At 42.9% G+C, this 18,323-nt stretch overlaps 1 protein-coding gene across 7 annotated transcripts in view; it reads left to right on the top strand.

Moving 5' to 3' along the window:
* Positions 1-18,323, top strand: part of pico (ras-associated and pleckstrin homology domains-containing protein pico) — a 308,846-nt gene that overhangs the window by 273,543 nt on the left and 16,980 nt on the right. For all 7 annotated transcript variants that reach the window (XM_071682653.1, XM_071682652.1, XM_071682654.1 and 4 more), the window contains one exon: positions 7,447-7,599. In XM_071682653.1, the coding sequence (XP_071538754.1) occupies positions 7,447-7,599 (153 nt within the window). The remainder of the gene's footprint in view (positions 1-7,446; positions 7,600-18,323) is intronic.

Here is an 18,323-nt window from a genome sequence, read left to right as displayed (position 1 = left end):
CCCGTGTGTACCGAGCGTGATGCTAGATAGTGCTCATGTAAGTTCAAGTCCTAGTGTAGTGGTAGTCAATGTCTCCCTATTATGGGTAGCGAAAATAGTGTGTGCCCCTTCCTCGCACGGTTACCTAGTACCAACATGAATGTGGTTGTTGTCTCTTCCTCTCATAGTTACATGACTTAGTTGTATTCAGTGCCCACACTCCACACGGGTACTTAGTATAGCGAAAGTGTCATCTCTCTGCCTAGATACTTAGTGTCTCATGGATGCATGGCCACCTAATTTAGTGGTTCAGCCATTAAGTATGGCCGAGCAAGGCTGATGACGAATCCTCGGTGACGCCAGCACTGCTCGCAGAAGGAGGACGGCCCCTCGGGCCTTTTTCCCATTGGGTCATTTGCTGAGGAAGATGTTTTAAGCCTCCATGTTTTCTATTATCTTTGAGAAGTATTATGATACAGTCGTGGAGTAGGCCGGCTTGTAACCAAATTTTAAAAAGAAAGATGTTACGTTCTATGAATTGTGCTTCTTTTTTTATTATTCGCATTGATGCTGCTATTGACATTTGTTGTTGGTTGAAGTGTAGTGCTTTTCTTCCACAAAATATTTAAGGTATAATTACGACCACATAGTACATCTGAAAATAATGGAAGGATTAGTGGCGTTGGAAACGGCAGGAGGTGATGAGTGTACTGACTGACACCAATCCGGGCAGCACCCTCAAGTGACTCACTCGTCCTGTTGTTATCCTACATGTCAACGGTCGCATTTCTTTCCCCAAAAGAGTAGTAGGGTGTAGGTTTGCGAGACCTGAATGTCTCATTTACATCAGGTAATTCTTAAGGTTAACGCGTGTACAGGACACTACAACAGAACCCAGACTTCGTTTAAAGTCCAGGAGAAAAACGGCAGACTCATGGGATTCTCTGACCTATTCATGATCTGATGGACATGAGTTGTTTCATGTGTTACTCCCTGGTCGCTCAGCATCCTGATCACTGCATTACCATCTTTTAGACTTGTACTGTCTCAGTTTATTAGACAAACTGAAGTATATCACGAATTAAACCAGCTCAGTTTCTGGGTTTTACTGAGTGTTTCATCAATTTATTTAGAATCATCAACATTCGAACTGTAAACGGGACTTAATGAATAGCAAGTTAATGTATTTGCCACTGTGGTCATGGTTGTATTGGAGCAAGTGTTATCAGCTGCAGCCCCCTTTTGACCGCGCAAAGCAGGCATCCATGCTGATCTTAACTTATTTTTCATATTATTCTAGGTCATGGCAACTTTACGCTTCAGGATTTGAAAGTTTGTGAACGTCAACGGTTTTCCCCATTTACAGTATACTCTTATTATTTTTTATATCAAGTAGAACGATAGTGTCTGAAAATTCAGTAAGTATAAACTTAGGTCGACATCTGAAGATTAAAAAAATGTGGTTTCATGACCAGTAGGAGTTTTGTACCTTCGGTAAAATTTGGGCTTTGTATGAATCCACTTTTTTTTTTAGGGAACTTGTTTGCGTTGACTGAAGGTCATTGTAGCTGTTGTAATATATATATATATATATATATATATATATATATATATATATATATATATATATATATATATATATATATATATATATATTTCTTTCAAACTATTCGCCATTTCCCGCGTTAGCGAGGTAGCGTTAAGAACAGAGGACTGGGCTTTAGAGGGAATATCCTAACCTGGCCCCCTTCTCTGTTCCTTCTTTTGGAAAATTTAAAAAAAAAAATAGGTAAATATGGTGTTAAGGCCGAAACGTCGTATATACTGATAGAAGTTGAAGGTGATTTAGCTTGGATGTTCTTACACAAAATTAAGCATCATTTTCCATCATATGTTCCTTAAATTAGCAGGAGACTTCACTGTTACGTGCGCGTCCCACTGTCTCCCACGTCGAGTGCTTCTTTAGAGAAGCGTATTGAGAACTTTAATGACCTTGGACCAGAATGTTATCGCCTCCCTCTTTGGCAAATCTTCCTTGAAGGGGCGCCAGAGCCGCTGAGAAAGTTTGGATGATGATGATAATGATAAGGGAATGTCCCAGTGGCCGAATGCCACTCGCTGATGTCACATCGCATTCGTGACGTGACATTGGTACTGCCTCGACCACGTTTCCTCATGGAGGCGTGGGGAGGAATGTTTGTAAATTACGCTTATTGGGGCGCACTTAAAAGTGTTGGGGGTGGGAGCAACAGTTCCCCCCATTCAGTGTGTACATACGCATTACACAAATACAAATTTCATGTAATTTCAGTTTAAATTAGAAGTTTATGCAACCCTTATAAAGTAACTGCTAGAGGAACAACGTGACCCGTGTACCTGACCCAGTCTGACGTCACGGATCTTTTGTTTACCAATTGAGAACGCTGGAATGATCTGCGGTTACTAAATGGTAGCATTTTCCTATATAACTCCCGAGTTTAGGCGGTAAGGAACTGTTTATGTACGGTATTGCTTTAGTAGTTGCATGTGTCAGTTGCTTGACCATTACTAAGAACAAAGAGTGTTGAAGCTCTGCAAAACAAAGAAACTGATGACATGAGACATGATATACACAGTGCAAAAACATTTCGTTAATGTGACCACCGTGTCAGTACCCCATAAGATGCGAAAGATGGGAATGACTAGAAGACTTGGGAGATGGGCATAAAAGTTTTTAGCAAACATCACAACACGTAGTTGAAAAACCATACTCTCTCTCTCTCTCTCTCTCTCTCTCTCTCTCTCTCTCTCTCTCTTCAAGGAACTATACTTGCACCCCTCTTGTTCCCCATTCTTATGTCTGACATTGACACAAGCATAAGGTATTGTTTCATATCATCCTTTGTAGATCATACAAGAATAGATATGGAAAATCTTGTCAGTAAAGATAAGTTTCAGCTCTTCCAGTATGGGAAAAATGAAATCAAAACTGATACAGAATACTGGACAGACACAAATGCTTTCAAAAACCACTTGAATAAAGTGAAAGACCTTAGAGTATTAATGTCTGAGGACCTCACTTTCAGCGAACACAACAAAGCAACAGAAGAATTACCAATGTTGATAGTATTGAGGGTGCTATTTCCTTCACGAATAACATATTAGTGTGTTCTAATAGCACCATACAAACGGACAGAATTGCAGAAATAGGACTCCAGAGACCTTTCATGTCCCGATTAACATGGCAAAAGAAATAAACTGGAAGTGACTGAAATATTCAAGGCTATATTCCATGAAGTGTATATGGGAGAGGTATGACATCATCTGTTTATACCAGGAAAATCCTAGACGGTATTGTCCCCAACATGGAAATCTGTTCACACGTTAGGCAGGGGAGACTGTAAAATGCTTCCTTTGAAATTCATAGGTCCTGTATGCACAAAAAGAGAGAACATCTTAAATATCTAAGACCTAGGATTCCACACCTTGCCAGCAGTCATCAAAAACTCCAATGGATGCACACTGGAAAAGTTTAAAAGTGCCCGGGACAAGTACCGACAAAGTGTACCAGACCAGCCTGGGTGTGGGTGCTAAGTGAGCCTGTGGGCTGTGGCTTTCAACAGTTTGGTTGACCACGTACCCAGCCCAAGAGCTAAGGACCATCCTGGACTTTGGGCATAGAAAACCCTCACAGATTTTACCAGGTAGCCACAGTCAATACAAACCCCAAATTGTCAATTATTTTTTGTTAGTATTTGTAAATTTGTTAGTATTTGTAAAACAAAACAAAAATTTGCATCACTACAATATTTGCCTGTCACTAGCTCATGATTCATATTTTGCCAATGTCATTTTTCTATGCTTAACATTGGCAGATTATATTTTTTGGACTAGGCTTTAACGTTTAACATTCTTAATCAAGCTCGACTAGAAAGCTTTTCACTTGCATTAGATACCATCAAACAGGTGTATGGGATATGCAATATAATTACTTGGGAAGACAGCCTTCTCTTAATGGAGCTGGTCATTTCCTCGCAAGACAGGGTGCTAAAAATCAAAAGATATCCTCAAAATCATTTAGGAACTGATAGCTAGATTTTATGCTGTTTTAAAGCATACTCTAATGTCACTGCAAAGATGTTGAGTATCCCAGATTTATTGTTGAGGACATTATAAACGCCTGCTCTTTTGTTGATGTTTTGCCCAGTGTCGAGAATTTTTTTAAATCTGAAAGTTTTCTCTTCCTTATAAAACTGTTTGCCCTGAATTTTAACTATCCATCAGACCATTTCCAGTACCTCAACAGTGAAGAGCTCAGCCCTTAATGAATTGTACTTTCACCTCTTCTGCCCCACATTCCTGTCTAACATTGATGCATACACAAATCAGAGTTTCTCATCATTCTTTACATATGATACTAGAATTGGCAGAAGAAGACACAGAAACCACAAACTGGTATAAGCAAAATCTTTTGGGGGCCACTGAAAACATGTTTTTCAATGGGAATAATTTCCATTTCCTAAAGTATGGTGACAAAAAAAAATTAGAGCATTACAGAATACTGGACGGACACAATCTTATCACAATTGAACAGTCTAAAAGACCCGAGTAAAAATTTCTGATGACCCTTCTGTAGTTAAACAACACAAAGCAATAGTTTTTTCTTCTGAAAACATGGTACAGCAAAGCTTATGGACCTTCAGGATGAGAGGAGGAACCAACAGTGACATCCTTCAAGGCATTGATATTCTTGTGAATAAAATATTGTTGTTTACAGACATCACTTTGAAAAGTTGGGTGAAACTTCTCGGTTAGATATTAGTCAAAAACCCTACACAGCCAGCACCGATGCAGAAAAGGTTGCTGAACGAATGGGAATGACTGAAATCACCAAGACAATACTATCTGAAATGCAAACTGAATAGATAGAGTATTAAGAATATATGGTGTGGGAGGCAAGTTGTTAGAAGCAGTGAAAAGTTTTATCGAGGATGTAAGGCATGTGTGCGAGTGGGAAGAGAGGAAAGTGATTGGTTCTCAGTGAGTGTCAGTTTGCGGCAGGGGTGCGTGGTCTCCATTGTTGTTTAATTTGTTTATGGATGGGGTTGTTAGGGAGGTGAATGCAAGAGTTTTGGAAAGAGGGGCAAGTATGCAGTCTATTGTGGATGAGAGAGCTTGGGAAGTGAGTCAGTTGTTTGCTGATGATAAAGCGCTGGTTGCTGATTCGGGTAAAAAACTGCAGAAGCTGGTGACTGAGTTTGGTAAAGTGTGTGAAAGAAGAAAGTTAGAGTAAATGTGAATAAGAGCAAGGCTATTAGGTACAGTAGGGTTGAGGGACAAGTCAATTGGGAGGTAAGTTTGAATGGAGAAAAACTGGAGGAAGTGAGGTGTTTTAGATATCTGGGAGTGGATTTAGCAGCAGATGGAACCATAGAAGTGGAAGTGAGTCATGGTGGGGAGGGGGCGAAAGTTCTGAGGGCGTTGAAAAATGTGTGGAAGGCGATAACATAATCTCGGAAAGCAAAAATGGGTATGTTTGAAAGAATAGTGGTTCCAGCAATGTTATATGGTTGCGAGACATGGGCTATAGATAGAGTTGTGCGGAGGAGGGTGGATGTGCGGGAAATGAGATGTTTGAGGACAGTATGTGGTGTGAGGTAGTTTGATCGAGTAAGTAATGAAAGGGTAAGAGAGAAGTGTGGTAATAAAAAGAATGTGGTTGAGAGAGCAGAAGAGGGTGTTTTGAAATGGTTTGGTCACATGGAGAGAATGAATGAGGAAAGATTGACAAAGAGGATATATGTGTCAGAGGTGGAGGGAACAAGAAGTGGGAGACCAAATTGGAGGTGAAAAGATGGAGTGAAAAAGATTTTGAGCGATTGGGGCCTGAACATGCAGGAGGGTGAAAGGCGTGCAAGGAATAGAGTGAATTGGAACGATGTTGTATACCAGGGTCGACGTGCTGTCATTGGATTGAACCAGGGCATGTGAAGCATCTGGGGTAAACCATGGAGTTTTGTGGGGCCTGGATGTGAAAAGGGAGCTGTGGTTTCAGTGCATTATACATGATAGCTAGAGACTGAGTGTGAACGAATGTGACCTTTGTTGTCTTTTCCTAGCACTACCTTGCGCGCATGGGGGGGAATGGGGTTGTCATTTCATGTGTGGCAGGGTGGCGATGGGAATGAATAAAGGCAGCAAGTATGAATTATGTACATGTGCATGTATATATCTGTACACGTTGAAATGTATTGGTATGTATATGTGTGTGTGTGGACGTGTATGTATATACATGTGTATGTGGGTGGGTTGGGCCATTCTTTTCGTCTGTTTCCTTGCACTTCTTAATGCAGGAGACAGCAACAATGTTTTTTTTATTATTATTATACTTTGTCGCTGTCTCCCGCGTTTGCGAGGTAGCGCAAGGAAACAGATGAAAGAAATGGCCCCCCCCCCCCCCCCCCATACACATGTATATACATACGTCCACACACGCAAATATACATACCTACACAGCTTTCCATGGTTTACCCCAGACGCTTCACATGCCTTGATTCAATCCACTGACAGCACGTCAACCCCGGTATACCACATCGCTCCAATTCACTCTATTCCTTGCCCTCCTTTCACCCTCCTGCATGTTCAGGCCCCGATCACACAAAATCTTTTTCACTCCATCTTTCCACCTCCAATTTGGTCTCCCTCTTCTCCTCGTTCCCTCCACCTCCGACACATATATCCTCTTGGTCAATCTTTCCTCACTCATTCTCTCCATGTGCCCAAACCACTTCAAAACACCCTCTGCTGCTCTCTCAACCACGCTTTTTTTATTTCCACACATCTCTCTTACCCTTACGTTACTAACTCGATCAAACCACCTCACACCACACATTGTCCTCAAACATCTCATTTCCAGCACATCCATCCTCCTGCGCACAACTCTATCCATAGCCCACGCCTCGCAACCATACAACATTGTTGGAACCACTATTCCTTCAAACATACCCATTTTTGCTTTCCGAGATAATGTTCTCGACTTCCACACATTCTTCAAGGCCCCCAGAATTTTCGCCCCCTTCCCCACCCTATGATCCACTTCCGCTTTCATGGTTCCATCCGCTGCCAGATCCACTCCCAGATATCTAAATAAGTAACATTAATAATAATAATAATAATAATAATAATAATAATAATAATAAAAGTAATGCTACTTTTCTCTATACATTACCTAATTGATTTTGTGGTGTTGGTTTAGCAATGTCAGAAGGTGAGTAAATGCCTGTTTGCACACATCTAACCTATAGGTGTATGTATAATACACCAAAAGCAGAGTCTGCCATCAGCAAACAAGCCCTCAGATTACTCCTTAGTTTATAATAACCTCTTCATATTCCTAGATCAAGCCCATAGGATACACAAAGCCTCTAATATGATAATGATAATATGATGTGTGTTTGTATGTATGATACAGTATAATCATTCCCACAGACTCCGGCGACGTTGAACTGGACACCATCCTTGGGGAATTGTGTGCCCTTGAGACTCAGTTTGAGTTTGAAATCTCATCCAAGGGTCCCACTTCAGCTTCCAACTTAACCACACCTGTTGCCAGAACGGCCACATCTGTCGCCCACATTACAGGTTGGTGTTGTATCATATCCTTGAAATTTGCATTTAACAAACTGTTTCATTTAATTAAGTGTATGCATTTATGTTTCCATAGCGCTAGGTAACTGCTGTATTATGTGTGATTTATTATATAAAAGTTAAGTTAAACTAGAGATAGGCTTTTGTAAGTACCATAAGCATTTAGGGGAAAATTGTATTACTTTTCTCTAGAGCTGTTAGCATTCTGTAAATTCAAATCATATTGTGTAGAGGTAAGGAGATTAGGCACACAAGCAAGAAGGTGGCAAAGCATGACCACATCAAGATTGCATCTGAATGTTTTTTTGCATCCTGCCAATTCAGAGTTGTGTAAGGAATTTTATGGCTGAAGACCATTACTTGGTCAAGAAAACCAGAATCCTTAACAGTTTAATTGCACTTAATGAAAATTATTCTAAGAATTGAGCTTACCAGTCTCACCTCACCTCACCTCATTGTGAGTAGGTAACAACATTATTGATGAGCAAGTGAGTTTTATTTTGAGTGATCAGGGCCTGAACATGCAGGAGGATGAAAGGTGTGCAAGGAATAGAGTGAATTGGAACAATGTGGTATACTGGGGCCGACATGCTGTCAATAGATTGAACCAGGGCATGTGAAGCGTCTGGGGTAAATCATGGAAAGTTCTGTGGGGCCTGGATGTGGAAAGGGAGCTGTGGTTTCGGTGCATTATTACATGACAGCTGGAGACTGAGTGTGAACGAATGTGGCCTTTGTTGTCTTTTCCTAGTGCTACCTCGTGCACATGCGGGGGAAGGGGGTTGTTATTTCATGTGTTGCGGGGTGGCGATGGGAATGAATAAAGGCAGATAGTATGAATTATGTACATGTGTATATATGTATATGTCTGTGTGTGTATGTATATATGTTGAGATGTATAGGTATGTATATTTGCGTGTGTAGAGGTGTATGTATATACATGTGTATGTGAGTGGGTTGGGCTATTCTTTCGTCTGTTTCCTAGCGCTACCTCGCGCACAGGAGGGGGAGGGGGTTGTTATTTCATGTGTGGCGGGGTGGCGATGGGAATGAATAAAGGCAGACTATGAATTATGTACATGTGTATATATGTATATGTCTATGTATGTATATATATGTATACGTTGAGATGTATAGGTATGTATATTTGCATACCTATACAAATATATATATATATATTATTTATTTATTTATTTTACTTTGTCACTGTCTCCCACGTTTGCGAGGTAGCGCAAGGAAACAGACGAAAGAAATGGCCTAACCCACCCCCATACACATGTATATACATACACGTCCCCACACGCAAATATACATACCTATACATCTCACTGTACACATATATATACACACACAGACACATACATATATACCCATGCACACAATTCACACTGTCTACCTTTATTCATTCCCATCGCCACCTTGCCACACATGGAATACCATCCCCCTCCCCCTCATGTGTGCGAGGTAGTGCTAGGAAAAGACAACAAAGGCCCCATTCGTTCACACTCAGTCTCTAGCTGTCATGCAATAATGCCGGAAACCACAGCTCCCTTTCCACATCCAGGCCCCACACAACTTTCCATGGTTTACCCCAGACGCTTCACATGCCCTGATTCAATCCACTGACAGCACGTCAACCCCAGTATACCACATCGATCCAGTTCACTCTATTCCTTGCCTGCCTTTCACCCTCCTGCATGTTCAGGCCCCAATCACTCAAAATCTTTTTCACTCCATCTTTCCACCTCCAATTTGGTCTCCCACTTCTCCTCGTTCCCTCCACCTCCGACACATATATCCTCTTGGTCAATCTTTCCTCACTCATTCTCTCCATGTGCCCAAACCATTTCAAAACACCCTCTTCTGCTCTCTCAACCACGCTCTTTTTATTTCCACACATCTCTCTTACCCTTACGTTACTTACTCGATCAAACCACCTCACACCACACATTGTCCTCAAACATCTCATTTCCAGCACATCCACCCTCCTGCGCACAACTCTATCCATAGCCCACGCCTCGCAACCATACAACATTGTTGGAACCACTATTCCTTCAAACGTACCCATTTTTGCTTTCCGAGGTAATGTTCTTGACTTCCACACATTCTTCAAGGCTCCCAGGATTTTCGCCCCCTCCCCCACCCTATGATTCACTTCCGCTTCCATGGTTCCATCCGCTGCCAGATCCACTCCCAGATATCTAAAACACTTTACTTCCTCCAGTTTTTCTCCATTCAAACTTACCTCCCAATTGACTTGACCCTCAACCCTACTGTACCTAATAACCTTGCTCTTATTCACATTTACTCTTAACTTTCTTCTCTCACACACTTTACCAAACTCAGTCACCAGCTTCTGCAGTTTCTCACATGAATCAGCCACCAGCGCTGTATCATCAGCGAACAACAACTGACTCACTTCCCAAGCTCTCTCATCCACAACAGACTTCATACTTATATATATATATATATATATATAGGGAGGTGAATGCAAGAGTTTTGGAAAGAGGGGCAAGTATGAAGTCTGTTGGAGATGAGAGAGCTTGGGAAGTGAGTCAGTTGTTGTTCGCTGATGATACAGCGCTGGTGGCTGATTCATGTGAGAAACTGCAGAAGCTGGTGACTGAGTTTGGTAAAGTGTGTGAAAGAAGAAAGTTAAGAGTAAATGTGAGTAAGAGCAAGGTTATTAGTATTAGGTACAGTAAGGTTGAGGGTCAAGTCAATTGGGAGGTAAGTTTGAATGGAGCAAAACTGGAGGAAGTAAAGTGTTTTAGATATCTGGGAGTGGATCTGGCAGCGGATGGAACCATGGAAGCGGAAGTGGATCATAGGATGGGGGAGGGGTCGAAAATCCTGGGAGCCTTGAAGAATGTGTGGAAGTCAAGAACATTATCTCGGAAAGCAAAAATGGGTATGTTTGAAGGAATAGTGGTTCAAACAATGTTGTATGGTTGCGAGGCGTGGGCTATGGATAGAGTTGTGTGCAGGAGGATGGATGTGCTGGAAATGGAGATGTTTGAGGACAATGTGTGGTGTGAGGTGGTTTGATCGAGTAAGTAATGTAAGGGTAAGAGAGATGTGTGGAAATAAAAAGAGCGTGGTTGAGAGAGCAGAAGAGGGTGTTTTGAAATGGTTTGGGCACGTGGAGAGAATGAGTGAGGAAAGATTGACCAAGAGGATATATGTGTCGGAGGTGGAGGGAACGAGGAGAAGTGGGAGACCAAATTGGAGGTGGAAAGATGGAGTGAAAAAGATTTTGTGTGATTGGGGCCTGAACATGCAGGAGGGTGAAAGGAGGGCAAGGAATAGAGTGAATTGGATCGATGTGGTATACCGGGGTTGACGTGCTGTCAGTGGATTGAATCAGGGCATGTGAAGCGTCTGGGGTAAATCATGGAAAGCTGTGTAGGTATGTATATTTGCGTGTGTGGACGTATGTATATACATGTGTATGGGGGTGGGTTGGGCCATTTCTTTTGTCTGTTTCCTTGCGCTACCTCGCAAACGCGGGAGACAGCCATTGTACAAAGGTAAAGGGGATAAGAGTGAGTGCTCAAATTACAGAGGTATAAGTTTGTTGAGTATTCCTGGTAAATTATATGGGAGGGTATTGATTGAGAGGGTGAAGGCATGTACAGAGCATCAGATTGGGGAAGAGCAGTGTGGTTTCAGAAGTGGTAGAGGATGTGTGGATCAGGTGTTTGCTTTGAAGAATGTGTGAGAAATACATAGAAAAGCAAATGGATTTGTATGTAGCATTTATGGATCTGGAGAAGGCATATGATAGAGTTGATAGGGATGCTCTGTGGAAGGTATTAAGAATATATGGTGTGGGAGGCAAGTTGTTAGAAGCAGTGAAAAGTTTTTATCGAGGATGTAAGGCATGTGTACGTGTAGGAAGAGAGAAAAGTGATTGGTTCTCAGTGAATGTAGGTTTGCGGCAGGGGTGTGTGATGTCTCCATGGTTGTTTAATTTGTTTATGGATGGGGTTGTTAGGGAGGTGAATGCAAGAGTTTTGGAAAGAGGGGCAAGTATGAAGTCTGTTGGAGATGAGAGAGCTTGGGAAGTGAGTCAGTTGTTGTTCGCTGATGATACAGCGCTGGTGGCTGATTCATGTGAGAAACTGCAGAAGCTGGTGACTGAGTTTGGTAAAGTGTGTGAAAGAAGAAAGTTAAGAGTAAATGTGAATAAGAGCAAGGTTATTAGGTACAGTAGGGTTGAGGGTCAAGTCAATTGGGAGGTGAGTTTGAATGGAGAAAAACTGGAGGAAGTGAAGTGTTTTAGATATCTGGGAGTGGATCTGGCAGCGGATGGAACCATGGAAGCGGAAGTGGATCATAGGGTGGGGGAGGGGGCGAAAATTCTGGGAGCCTTGAAGAATGTGTGGAAGTCGAGAACATTATCTCGGAAAGCAAAAATGGGTATGTTTGAAGGAATAGTGGTTCCAACAATGTTGTATGGTTGCGAGGCGTGGGCTATGGATAGAGTTTTGCGCAGGAGGATGGATGTGCTGGAAATGAGATGTTTGAGGACAATATGTGGTGTGAGGTGGTTTGATCGAGTAAGTAACGTAAGGGTAAGAGAGATGTGTGGAAATAAAAAGAGCGTGGTAGAGAGAGCAGAAGAGGGTGTTTTGAAATGGTTTGGGCACATGGAGAGAATGAGTGAGGAAAGATTGACCAAGAGGATATATGTGTCGGAGGTGGAGGGAACGAGGAGAAGAGGGAGACCAAATTGGAGGTGGAAAGATGGAGTGAAAAAGATTTTGTGTGATCGGGGCCTGAACATGCAGGAGGGTGAAAGTAGGGCAAGGAATAGAGTGAATTGGAGCGATGTGGTATACTGGGGTTGACGTGCTGTCAGTGGATTGAATCAGGGCATGTGAAGCGTCTGGGGTAAACCATGGAAAGCTGTGTAGGTGTGTATATTTGCGTGTGTGGACGTATGTATATACATTGTGTATGGGGGTGGGTTGGGCCATTTCTTTCGTCTGTTTCCTTGCGCTACCTCGCAAACGCGGGAGACAGCGACAAAGCAAAAAAAAAAATATATATATATATATATATATATATATATATATATATATTTTCTTTTTCGCTCTCTCCCGTGTTTGCGAGGTAGCGCAAGGAAACAGACGAAAGAGATGGCCCAACCCACCCCCATACACATGTATATACATACGTCCACACACGCAAATATACATACCTACACAGCTTTCCATGGTGTGTGTGTGTGTGTGTGTGTGTGTGTGTGTGTGTGTGTGTGCGTGTATATGTATACATTTTTTTCATACATATTTGCTGTTTCCTGTGTTGGTGGGGTGGCATTAAGAACAGAGGACTAAGCCTTAGAGGGAACATCCTCACTTGGCCCCCTTCTCTGTTCCTTCTTTTGGAAAATTAAAAGAGACAGGGGAGGATTTCCAGCCCCCCACTCCCTCCCCTTGTAAGCACCTTTTACAACACGCAAAGAATATGTGAGGAAAGATTGACTAAGAGGATATATGTATCAGAAGGAGGGAGCAAGGAGAAGTGGGAGACCAAGTTGGAGATGGGGGGATGGAGTGAAAGAGATTTTGAGCGATTGGGACCTGAACGTGCAGGATGGTGAGGGGCGTGCAGGGGGTGGAGTGAATTGGGATGATGTGGTATACCAGGGTTGACGTGCTGTCAGTGGATTGAACCAGGGCATGTGAAGCATCTGGGGTAAACCGTGGAAAGTTTTGTGGGACCTGGATGTGAAAGGGGAGCTTTGATATCAGTGCATTGCACGTGATAGCTGGAGACAGTGTGAATGAATGTGGCCTTGTGCGCGCGGGGGGAGGGGATTGCCATTTCATGTGTGGCAGGGTGGCGATGGGAATGGATGAAGACAGCAAATATGAATATGTACATGTGTATATATGTATATGTCTGTGTGTGTATGTATATATGTTGAGATGTATAGGTATGTATATTTGCGTGTGTAGAGGTGTATGTATATACATGTGTATGTGGGTGGGTTGGGCCATTCTTTCGTCTGTTTCCTAGCGCTACCTCGCGCACAGGAGGGGGAGGGGTTGTTATTTCATGTGTGGCGGGGTGGCGATGGGAATGAATAAAGGCAGATAGTATGAATTATGTACATGTGTATATATGTATATGTCTGTGTGTGTATGTATATATGTTGAGATGTATAGGTATGTATATTTGCATACCTATACAAATATATATATATATTATTTATTTATTTATTTTACTTTGTCACTGTCTCCCACGTTTGCGAGGTAGCGCAAGGAAACAGACGAAAGAGATGGCCCAACCCACCCCCATACACATGTATATACATACACGTCCCCACCCCAATTATATATAACATACTATACATCTCACTGTACAACATATATATACACACACAGACACATACATATATACCCATGCACACAATTCACACTGTCTACCTTTATTCATTCCATCGCACCTTGCCACACATGGAATACCATCCCCTCCCCCTCATGTGTGCGAGGTAGTGCTGGAAAAGACAACAAAGGCCCCATTCGTTCACACTCAGTCTCTAGCTGTCATGCAATAATGCCGGAAACCACAGCTCCCTTTCCACATCCAGGCCCCACACAACTTTCCATGGTTTACCCCAGACGCTTCACATGCCCTGATTCAATCCACTGACAGCACGTCAACCCAGTATACCACATCGATCCAGTTCACTCTATTCCTTGCCTGCCTTTCACCCTCCTGCATGTTCAGGCCCCAATCACTCAAAATCTTTTTCACTCCATCTTTCCACCTCCAATTTGGTCTCCCACTTCTCCTCGTTCCCTCCACCTCCGACACATATATCCTCTTGGTCAATCTTTCCTCACTCATTCTCTCCATGTGCCCAAACCACTTCAAAAACACCCTCTGCTGCTCTCTCAACCACGCTTTTTTTATTTCCACACATCTCTCTTACCCTTACGTTACTAACTCGATCAAACCACCTCACACCACACATTGTCCTCAAACATCTCATTTCCAGCACATCCATCCTCCTGCGCACAACTCTATCCATAGCCCACGCCTCGCAACCATACAACATTGTTGGAACCACTATTCCTTCAAACATACCCATTTTTGCTTTCCGAGGTAATGTTCTTGACTTCCACACATTCTTCAAAGGCACCCAGGATATCCCACGCGGCACCCCTAGTCCCCCACCCGATGATTCACTTCCGCTTCCATGGTTCCATCCGCTGCCAGATCCACTCCCAGATATCTAAAACACTTCTACTTCCTCCAGTTTTTTCTACCATTCAAAACTTACCTCCCATTTGACTTGACCCTCAACCCTACTGTACCTAATAACCTTGCTCTTATTCACATTTACTCTTAACTTTCTTCTCTCACACACTTTAACCAAACTCAGTCACCAGCTTCTGCAGTTTCTCACATGAATCAGCCACCAGCGCTGTATCATCAGCGAACAACAACTGACTCACTTCCCAAGCTCTCTCATCCACAACAGACTTCCGACTTATATATATATATATATTTATATATATATATATAGGGAGGTGAATGCAAGAGTTTTGGAAAGAGGGGCAAGTATGAAGTCTGTTGGAGATGAGAGAGCTTGGGAAGTGAGTCAGTTGTTGTTCGCTGATGATACAGCGCTGGTGGCTGATTCATGTGAGAAACTGCAGAAGCTGGTGACTGAGTTTGGTAAAGTGTGTGAAAGAAGAAAGTTAGAGTAAATGTGAGTAAGAGCAAGGTTATTAGTATTAGGTACAGTAGGGTTGAGGACAAGTCAATTGGGAGGTAAGTTTGAATGGAGCAAAACTGGAGGAAGTAAAGTGTTTTAGATATCTGGAGTGGATCTGGCAGCGGATGGAACCATGGAAGCGGAAGTGGATCATAGGATGGGGGAGGGGTCGAAAATCCTGGGAGCCTTGAAGAATGTGTGGAAGTCTAGAACATTATCTCGGAAAGCAAAAATGGGTATGTTTGAAGGAATAGTGGTTCAAACAATGTTGTATGGTTGCGAGGCGTGGGCTATGGATAGAGTTGTGTGCAGGAGGATGGATGTGCTGGAAATGAGATGTTTGAGGACAATGTGTGGTGTGAGGTGGTTTGATCGAGTAAGTAATGTAAGGGTAAGAGAGATGTGTGGAAATAAAAAGAGCGTGGTTGAGAGAGCAGAAGAGGGTGTTTTGAAATGGTTTGGGCACGTGGAGAGAATGAGTGAGGAAAGATTGACAAAGAGGATATATGTGTCGGAGGTGGAGGGAACGAGGAGAAGAGGGAGACCAAATTGGAGGTGGAAAGATGGAGTGAAAAAGATTTTGAGCGATTGGGGCCTGAACATGCAGGAGGGTGAAAGGAGGGGCAAGGAATAGAGTGAATTGGAGCGATGTGGTATACTGGGGTTGACGTGCTGTCAGTGGATTGAATCAGGGCATGTGAAGCGTCTGGGGTAAACCATGGAAAGCTGTGTAGGTGTGTATATTTGCGTGTGTAGAGGTGTATGTATATACATGTGTATGGGGGTGGGTTGGGCCATTTCTTTTGTCTGTTTCCTTGCGCTAACCTTTTCGCTAAAAACGCGGGAAGACCAGACCATTGGTACACAAAGGTAAAGGGGATAAGATGTGTGCTCAAATATACAGACGGATATAAGTTTGTTGAGTATTCCTGGTAAATTATATGGGAGGGTATTGATTGAGAGGGTGAAGGCATGTACAGAGCATCAGATTGGGGAAGAGCAGTGTGGTTTCAGAAGTGGTACAGAGGATGGTGTGGATCAGGTGTTGCTTTGAAGAATGTGTGAGAAATACATAGAAAAGCAAATGGATTTGTATGTAGAGCATTCATTTATGGATCTGCGAAGGCATAATGATAAGAGTTGATAGGGATGCGCGGTGGAAGCGAGTATACTGAAGAATATATGGTGTGGGAGGCAAGTTGTTAGAAGCAGTGAAAAGTTTTATCGAGGATGTAAGGCATGTGTGCGAGTGGGAAGAGAGGAAAGTGATTGGTCTCAGTGAGTGTCAGTTTGCGGCAGGGGTGCGTGGTCTCCATTGTTGTTTAATTGTTTATGGATGGGGTTGTTAGGGAGGTGATGCAAGAGTTTTGGAAAGAGGGGCAAGTATGAAGTCTGTTGGAGATGAGAGAGCTTGGGAAGTGAGTCAGTTGTTGTTCGCTGATGATACAGCGCTGGTGGCTGATTCATGTGAGAAACTGCAGAGCTGGTGACTGAGTTTGGTAAAGTGTGTGAAAGAAGAAAGTTAGAGTAAATGTGAATAAGAGCAAGGCTATTAGGTACAGTAGGGTTGAGGGACAAGTCAATTGGGAGGTAAGTTTGAATGGAGAAAAAACTGGAGGAAGTAAAGTGTTTTAGATATCTGGGAGTGGATCTGGCAGCAGATGGAACCATGGAAGCGGAAGTGGATCATAGGATGGGGGAGGGGTCGAAAATCCTGGGAGCCTTGAAGAATGTGTGGAAGTCAAGAACATTATCTCGGAAAGCAAAAATGGGTATGTTTGAAGGAATAGTGGTTCAAACAATGTTGTATGGTTGCGAGGCGTGGGCTATGGATAGAGTTTTGCGCAGGAGGATGGATGTGCTGGAAATGAGATGTTTGAGGACAATGTGTGGTGTGAGGTGGTTTGATCGAGTAAGTAATGTAAGGGTAAGAGAGATGTGTGGAAATAAAAAGAGCGTGGTTGAGAGAGCAGAAGAGGGTGTTTTGAAATGGTTTGGGCACATGGAGAGAATGAGTGAGGAAAGATTGACCAAGAGGATATATGTGTCGGAGGTGGAGGGAACGAGGAGAAGAGGGAGACCAAATTGGAGGTGGAAAGATGGAGTGAAAAAGATTTTGTGTGATCGGGGCCTGAACATGCAGGAGGGTGAAAGTAGGGCAAGGAATAGAGTGAATTGGAGCGATGTGGTATACTGGGGTTGACGTGCTGTCAGTGGATTGAATCAGGGCATGTGAAGCGTCTGGGGTAAACCATGGAAAGCTGTGTAGGTGTGTATATTTGCGTGTGTGGACGTATGTATATACATTGTGTATGGGGGTGGGTTGGGCCATTTCTTTCGTCTGTTTCCTTGCGCTACCTCGCAAACGCGGGAGACAGCGACAAAGCAAAAAAAAAAAAATATATATATATATATATATATATATATATTTTCTTTTTCGCTCTCTCCCGTGTTTGCGAGGTAGCGCAAGGAAACAGACGAAAGAGATGGCCCAACCCACCCCCATACACATGTATATACATACGTCCACACACGCAAATATACATACCTACACAGCTTTCCATGGTGTGTGTGTGTGTGTGTGTGTGTGTGCCTGTATATGTATACATTTTTTTCATACATATTTGCTGTTTCCTGTGTTGGTGGGGTGGCATTAAGAACAGAGGACTAAGCCTTAGAGGGAACATCCTCACTTGGCCCCCTTCTCTGTTCCTTCTTTTGGAAAATTAAAAGAGACAGGGGAGGATTTCCAGCCCCCCACTCCCTCCCCTTGTAAGCACCTTTTACAACACGCAAAGAATATGTGAGGAAAGATTGACTAAGAGGATATATGTATCAGAAGGAGGGAGCAAGGAGAAGTGGGAGACCAAGTTGGAGATGGGGGGATGGAGTGAAAGAGATTTTGAGCGATTGGGACCTGAACGTGCAGGATGGTGAGGGGCGTGCAGGGGGTGGAGTGAATTGGGATGATGTGGTATAC

The sequence above is a fragment of the Panulirus ornatus genome, chromosome 34 (genome assembly GCF_036320965.1).
Source record: "Panulirus ornatus isolate Po-2019 chromosome 34, ASM3632096v1, whole genome shotgun sequence".
In the NCBI taxonomy this organism is placed as follows: Eukaryota; Metazoa; Arthropoda; class Malacostraca; order Decapoda; family Palinuridae; genus Panulirus; species Panulirus ornatus.
The sequence above is the reverse complement of the archived record's forward strand: the minus strand, read 5'-3'. Positions and strand labels throughout refer to the sequence as shown.